The sequence below is a fragment of the Petaurus breviceps genome, unplaced genomic scaffold, assembly GCF_028583685.1.
Source record: "Petaurus breviceps papuanus isolate PSGF00001 unplaced genomic scaffold, PetGlider_PUasm1.0 470, whole genome shotgun sequence".
In the NCBI taxonomy this organism is placed as follows: Eukaryota; Metazoa; Chordata; class Mammalia; order Diprotodontia; family Petauridae; genus Petaurus; species Petaurus breviceps.
In genome coordinates, this window is record NW_027186350.1 from 2529268 (window position 1) to 2537057 (window position 7790).

General features: G+C 39.1%; 1 protein-coding gene across 1 annotated transcript; it reads right to left on the bottom strand.

The window, feature by feature from the left end:
* Positions 1 to 2322: 2322 nt before the first annotated feature.
* LOC138171904 (C-type lectin domain family 2 member B-like) lies at positions 2323 to 7549 on the bottom strand. The gene is made up of 5 exons (XM_069101455.1): positions 7432 to 7549; positions 7039 to 7128; positions 5471 to 5664; positions 4908 to 5014; positions 2323 to 2434 (listed from the first exon to the last, which is right to left on the bottom strand). Exons 1-5 carry the CDS (start codon positions 7547 to 7549, stop codon positions 2323 to 2325), a joined length of 621 nt encoding a protein of 206 aa, XP_068957556.1.
* Between the last annotated feature and the right edge of the window lie 241 nt (positions 7550 to 7790).

Here is a 7790-nt window from a genome sequence, read left to right on the forward strand (position 1 = left end):
TTGCATTCTTCCCTAAAACCAACTGAGAAGCTCTCCCTCTATTTCTCTATCATAAATTTATAAATGTATAACTAGGTTCAATGGCCCTATAGCCCATGAGATCACAGATAAGATCTTCTGTATCCCTGTTGTTAGTCAGCCTCAAATAGATTATGAAATACTTCTAATTCATATTCTCCTTTCCCTCAACCTATTATAATGCCTGAAGATTCCTAAGTCTAATTCTTACAGTATAGGTAACACGCTGTTAACCACAAATGAACACACTAGAGCCCCCTAAAGGAGGAAGCATTCCTAAAACAAGTCAGAGATGAGACTTTTTCTGTACAAAGGGGGAAAGTTAAGGACCCATTTTTGAGAGCCACTTTGATCTGGATTTGGAGGATCTACTATAGCCGCCGTGGGCACTGTGGATATTGCAATGGCATTATAAATGAGTATTGTGTTTATCCTTCATTTAGCTTGTATATACTATCTCCCTCATTAGAATGTGAGCTCCTTGAAGAGAGATTATTTTTTAAAATTTCTTTGTATTCCCAGGGCTTAATACAGGGCATAAAGCAAGCACTTTTAAAATGTTTGTTGATTGACTAAGAAAGAGATATCACAAATTCTGCTTCCTAAAAATAAATTCTTCATTAAAATAATTAAATTTAAATTAAGTCAAATTAATACCAAAATTTTCTATCTCTAGAACCTTATGAGTATATATTTATAAAGCAAAATATAAAGTCTCTGATACGTACATACATTCTTGTTAAATAAGTCTTTTGTTCCTTGAACATTTGTTACTTTAAGAAGTTTAGAAAAAATTTCAGTCACATACTCAGCCTTACCTTACTTTTTTTTGGAACTATTTATTTCATTGACTTCTTGCTTTGTTCTCTCCCAACTAGAAAGGCATTTATCTATTTGGGATAGCTTCCTGAGATGTCTGTAGGAAGGTAAGGTACTTGCCTCTATCTCTGAATTTTTTTTTCCCTAGCTAGGGTGATACTACTATGCTTCAACTGTTTCCATCAGAAGGTGAGCATTCTGTTACTTATAGGAAGCATAAAACTTGACTGGTGTTGACAGCCCCATAAATCACAGCTCGTAGATTCCTTTTTATGCCTTCTAGAATGAAGCTTCTTAACCTTTTTTGTGTCATGGAACCCTTTGGAAGTCTGGTGAAACCTATGGATCATTTCTCAGGCTCATGTTTTCAGATGCATAAAATAAAATGCATGGAATTACAAAAGCAATCAGTTATATTAAAATACAGTTAGCAAGATTTATTTTAAGTTCATAGGTCTCAGGTTCTTTAAGAATGGAATAGTCTACCTATAAAAGTAGTTTGGGTCTTAGATAAAGATTTAACAATACTAGCTGGTTTCTAGATTTCTTTAGGAGATAGTTTAAAGTACAAGGAGGCTTTAAAATAACATTTCAGGACTTACTAGAATGTGAACATTTTATTATAATTATAATGATGGTGGGGCACATGCCTACCCCCTCCTTTATGCAGCAGTGAAGAGAATTAAAAAAAAAACAATTCAAGAAAGGTACAAAATAAGGCATTTATTATTTTTTTTCATCTAAAGACTATGGAAATAAAAGCAGCAAAATCAAACACAATTACTTTAGGGAGTTAAGGCATGGTCAGGACAATACTGTTGAGAAGATTCATGCTTCAGATTGGGGTTAAAATAGATCACATCTGAAGGCTTCTCCCACTTAAAGACTGTTTAAACTTTGACTAGAGGAAGTCAGTCCATTGGTCTTCTCATTAGCCTAGTTAAGGCTCTTCATTGGGCTTTGCCACATAGTATTAGCTAATCACATCTGGACCATCCTTCAGGTTTGGGGTATAATAAAAATGGGTGCCTAATCCTGTCCTGGTTATTCATTATGCTCATGAATGGCCTTGTTCTCATAGGACTGGCTTATAGAATATAAATTTTAGCCTCAGCAGAGAGGATGAAGTGTTTCATAATCTGTCCATAATGATACTTGGTCTGGCCTTCTTGGACAGGCTGTGTACTCCCCAAACCACACATAATCCCCTCCCCTGGGCTCATTCTCTCGTCTCTCCACCATAAGACAAGCCACAAGAGAAAGCAAGAGATACAGTTCCACTCCTTGTCCTTCCCATCACCATACGTGGTACTGTATAAAAAACAGCATGAAACAAAGGAAACCCCAAATTTCTCACATATATATTTACATCATAAAGTGTTTGAGGAGAAGGAAAGTGTCCATTGTATATGTCCTGTGTGCACTAAGAAAAATCTTTGTTTTCTTTAAATGCCATACTTCTTTGGTATGAATGCCACTCTTTCTTTAGGCACATTTGTCTTCTCTGCTACACATAAAGTTTCTGGAAGACTTACAACTGTCACTAGAAATGCCTCTTTGGGATAAACGAGCACAACCAGCTCCTTCAATCAGTAGCCTGGAACAAAATGGAGAGGTGAGTCCTTCAATGGCTTGGCTCCAGCAGCAAGGATGAGAATGGAGCTCATCCTCAGAATCTCTCACAGCATAAAGTAAAGTGACTGTATATGCAACTGGTCATTGTGGGATAGGAAGAAAATCATGGGTCATGCAGTATGGCTGGTAAGATGAGATTGGCAAATTTCTCTCTTCCCCCAGACTTTGGAGTCTGCTTAGTGATTGGGTTTCAAAATCCCACCCATAGGGTCACCTGAGCCTAGGTGTCCCTTAAATTCCCATAGTAGGAAAAAGAACATGTCTATAACATGATAAAACATAAAGAATCCCTGCTTTGTCACTTGTCATACAACTGTGTAGCAAGTTACTTAATGTTTCCTAAATCTCTCTTCATCTGTAAACTGGTGTTATCTACACCAGTAGACTGGTAGTGCCATCTGCCTTTACAGAGCTTCAGTGAGGATAAAATAAGCGAATGTCTGTAAAATACTTTGTGATTATAAAGTGTTAAATTAAGCATTATATGCTAAGTATATTTAGGAAAGCGTTCTAATGTCCCAAACTGCTAAGGATCATAAATCAATTACTTTGGGGACAAATTATATAACCAGTGTGACCTTAGAGAGAAAAACTCAGAGAGCACCTCACAGAATGCTAAAGTTCAGGGAGATCAGGACTGGATCAGAACTTTCTCTATAAGACATCAAAAACCAGGGTATGCAGGATGGATAACTATAAGCAATAACTCCATGACCCATCCCTGAATACCTACCTTCTAATATTACATGACCACCACTATTTTCTACATTCCTGAGTTGAAATGTTCTATACAGTAAGGGTTATCTATAAAGTTAGTCGTTGCAAAGGAAACTCTGCTTTGCCTTTTTTCCAATTCCTGCTATAAAATTGCACATATTGTTTTCAAGACTACAATTGAGCGAATTGAGAAAAATTCAACAAGGAAGAGTAAACACAATAATGAATCTGTCAGAGTTGTGTTTAGATAACACTTTTTTAATATTGTAGTGGCACACATTTTTCAAGCCCTGTTCTTGCTGATTAGCCCTAGAAAACTCTTTCCATGTAGGTGACAATTCCTTCCTTTCTCTCTAATTCATTTGTTTATTTTTCTCTTTTGGCAAATTGTGTCTACTTGTTCTACTTTATTAAGTTAGGCTACAAAACTATAGATGTCTATATCATAATAGACTTGCCAGAAATTTATTGAGCTCTAGATTCAATGAATTAATACTTCATTTTACTCATTCTGTATATTAAAATTTTGTAACACAAATTTACTTTAAAACAAAGCATGCTGGTAATATTCACTACTTTGCATTTACTCAATGGTGGCTTTATAACTGTCTTTTCCTCAAATATTGTATCTGTTTCATGCCCCCAGACTACAGCATGAATTCCTTGGTATCAGGGATTCCTCCTTTATTATCAGCTGACCTTCAAACCCTAAATGCCTTAAAATAATATTCTGAGTATAATAGGAAATTAAGAAAGGCTTCCTGTTTAAAAATACCAAACAAAATGGAAACCTGACAAACTAAATCTTATTTGGAAAAAAATTGGTAAGAGATGGGGTCAGGGTAGGTTAAATTTTGGAAAATGGTTCATTTGATTAAGATTGGTGTGCTCCCTTGGAAATATTTTTTTAATTTAAACTTTCAAATAAAGAATAGATCAGTAAGTGGAGATGAGGAAATGAAAACCAAACAGCCTGATAGAGAAAAAAAGGTAAGCTTTTACTAAGGGAATTCTCTTTTTCCCCATTCTCTAATTATCACTATAAAATTGATTTTTTGGGTGGCTAGGTGGTGCAGTGAGTAGAGCGCCGGCCCTGGAGTCAGGAGGACCTGAGTTCAAATCCAGCCTCAGACACTTAACACATATACACACACAAACTAGCTGTGTGACCTTGGGCAAGTCACTTAACCCCAACTGCCCTCCAATAAGCAAAAAAAAACCAACAACAAAACATAGACTTTTGGGGTGGCCAGGTGTTGCAGTGAGTAAGAGTGCCGGCCCCAGAGTCGGGAGACCTGGGATCGAATCTGGGCTCAGATACTTAGCACCACACCCAGAAATAACTGGCCATGTAACCTTGAACAAGCTACTTAACCCCAATTGCTTAAAAAAAAATTAAATAAAATTGATTTTTTTTTCAAATAGGGCTGGGGGAAGATCCAATAAGTTAAACCAAATTTAAAAAATATTTAATGAAGAAAAGGTAAATGTAGCCATCAGTCTTATGAGCTTTGTAATGCTGTCATAGACCTGTACTTTAGTCACCATGAGAAATGCCAGTGTAGAATACCTTCCACTGATATAAATTGTAACCCTTCTCTAACTGATAGTTTTAGAGAACATGGCCTTCTAGATTGGCAGTCAGTGAGCTGGTGATAAAGAAATGGGGCATTTCTCTTATCAATTCTGAATAAATGAATAGACATCTCAGGACTCACCAAAAGGAGGGTAAAGTTCCATCTATCCATGTCCAGGATGAAGTTCCCGCGTCATTAATTAGTCCAAGCCAGTACTGAGAAGAGCCAATACGTTTCATCAGGAATTCCTTTCACAAAGCATAGCTGACTGTGACATCTAATTCTCCAGCCCCCATTCCTCCCACCTAAGCTTATTTCTCCTTCTATACCCTATCTTCTCTCTGATCATGGTTTGCCCACTCAGATCACTAACTTCCAATTTGGCCTAGAATTCCTATGCCAGGACTTGTTTATGCTGTTTATTGTGCTGTATATTAGTGACAGGCACAGAATGTCCTTAGTTAGTCTCTTTGTCATGGCGATTCACATGGAGGAAAGGAGTTGATCTAAAGAGGCCACCCCAACTCCCAGGGCTGTGCAGAGACCTAGTTCCCCATTTGTAAAATAAGGTTATCAGCTTACACAATTTCTTTGGTCTTTCAAGTGCTAATGCTCTGAGTCTATGGCTCATCATCATAATAGGGAGGCTGGAGATGAGAGTATAAGATGAATGTTCAACTATAACTCTAAAAAAGATTCCTTACCATTTCCTCCAACGATCCAAATATAGCCAGATTTGCACCAAAAGACCTACATATTTTCTGACTGGCATTCCAGGACTTTTGATCTGCTGATAGGTAATAGCATTTATGAAAAGCTCTGAACCAGCCTTTTGGACACACAGGTGAGCCGGATGGGCAGAACTTGTCTTCAGAGGTTATATCTGTATTTTTTCCCACTAGAATTGAGACAGTGATATAATGAGGCCAATGTGGGGTTAGGTTGCCCCTCAGGCATCTGCATCACCAGTCCCCTTTCATTTCATTGGGTTAAACTTAAAACATTAAAACAGAATCTGAGAGATGTTAGCTCAGACTCTGAAATAAATCAGCACTAAAGGAGGCACATAGGAAAGGGACTAAAACTGTGATTTCATTAGGACAAGGAACTCCCAAGTGAGAAAACTCTCTCTTCCAGTGAAGACTGGTACCTCACCTGCAACTTGTAGCCTTAGATAGCTGTCCAGAAGACTGAGAGGCTGTGACTTGCCAGCCAGTATATGTTAGAGGTGGAATTGAAATACAGGTCTTCCTGGCTTTGAGGCTAGCTCTCTATCCAACTGTATGACATTGCCTCCCAAACTAATGTATATTGTTTACTTTTTTTTATGGGGAGGGAAGATGAGGATATTTTAGCCTTTAATTTCATTTTCCCAGTGAAAAATAAACCCCTACCAAAGCAGTTAAAAGACTTACCCAGGGGCGGCCAGGTAGCACAGCGAGTATGAGCACTGGCCCCAGTGTCAGGATAAGCTGGGGATCAAATCTGGGCTCAGATACTTAGCACCCACCCGGAAACACCTGGCTGTGTAACCTTCAGCAAGTTACTTGACCCCAATTGCTTAAAAAAAAAAAAAGACTTACCCAGAGCTAAGCAGCCATTTGTGTCACAGCTGGGATGTGAACCCATGTGTTCATGACTTCAAGGCCTGCTCTCTTTCTACTATACCTTTATTCACTACACCGGTAGTTCTCTAAGTGTGGTCCAGGGAACATTGGGGGGTTCCAAAACCCTTTCAGGGAGTCCCTAAGGTCAAAACTATTTTCATGATAATACTAAAATACTTTAATTTTAGATAAAGTAAATATTGAGAGATAAACCAAAGCTCTTTGAGTGGTCCTCAATAATTTTTGATGTTGTAAAGGGGTACTGAGACCAAAAATATTTGAGAATTCCTGTATTACACCACACTGTCTTTCCATATAGTTCAATGAATATTGAAATCACAGCACAAAGCATTCACTGGCACACCATTTCTCACAGGCAATAGAAGCATCACTACTAAAGGATAGGACGGGAAAGTTAATAATCCTTTGGAAGGTAAGTTTTGCATAGCTGATCACATTTGCTATCTCTTTCCTTCCAGTGGTGGTCATAGGTCTAATTTATAAGGAAATTCAGTTCAAGGTCCTTTCTTCTTCTGTTTGAAGATCTTTTGGGAAAGCCCTTCTTAATTCTGTGCTTATAGTGTCCAAAGACTGAGGGCGGAAGCTATAATCTCATAGCCTGGGACTCAGCGGAAAATAAAAGTTTAGGAGAAAGTATCACTTACGATTCTTACTAATGCTGATTGCTATCACTAAGACTAGAATGAAGCCACCTCCAGCCACGGTTGAATAAATCACTCTCTTGGGTAGCCTACCTAAGGAGAAAGCATGTTAATGTACACTCCCTGACATTCCTCCCGAGAACAGGCTTCATGCGACAGTTTCATCTCGAATATAGAAGGATATTTTATTTTCGCAGACCTGATTTTTCTGGGGGCACTTTCCTCTTTCCCGCACCCCTCACCCCCTTCCGACAAGATTGTTCCCGAAGTTACATAGGTTCTTGCTTCTTTGCCTTCACCCGAGGCAGCACGATTACAGTCCAGGGGTCGGGTGACAGGGGGCAGGAAAGGGGACAGTTAGGGCCCCAGGGATCCGCGAGCAGGAGTCCTCCTTACCTATCCAGACAAACCTCTGTGGGTCCTCCTCCTGCTTCCTAGTCTCTTCCTTACCCTCCTCCTCGATGAGCTCCTCGTCCTTGATATTATATTCCTCATCACAATCCTCTGTGTTCATACCTTTCTCTACTTTTTTAATTTCCATTTCCCTCCCTCACCTACTGCTATCAGGGCACTACGGGGGTGGGGATGGCGGCAAACTTAGGGCTTCGCCAAAGGTTACGATTGTCTAAGGGAGAGCCCAGGTACCAGAGGAGTATGCCCGGAGAGAAGCAGGAAGAGAAACGAAGAGCCGAAAAGCTATGAGATGCCACCCAAGGCTGGTAGTCCCGAGGGAGTGGCGGACTTATATTAGCATC

What these genes read in the sequence shown, in the direction of transcription:
- LOC138171904 (XM_069101455.1), bottom strand. Translation starts at nt 7,549, where the DNA reads ATGAACACAGAGGATTGTGATGAGGAATATAATATCAAGGACGAGGAG. An exon ending in ACAGAGGTTTGTCTGGATAG is followed by an intron (nt 7,129 to 7,431) that starts GTAAGGAGGACT and finishes CTTTCTCCTTAG; the next exon opens with GTAGGCTACCCAAGAGAGTG. An exon ending in TTGGATCGTTGGAGGAAATG is followed by an intron (nt 5,015 to 5,470) that starts GTAAGGAATCTT and finishes GCTTTGTGAAAG; the next exon opens with GAATTCCTGATGAAACGTAT.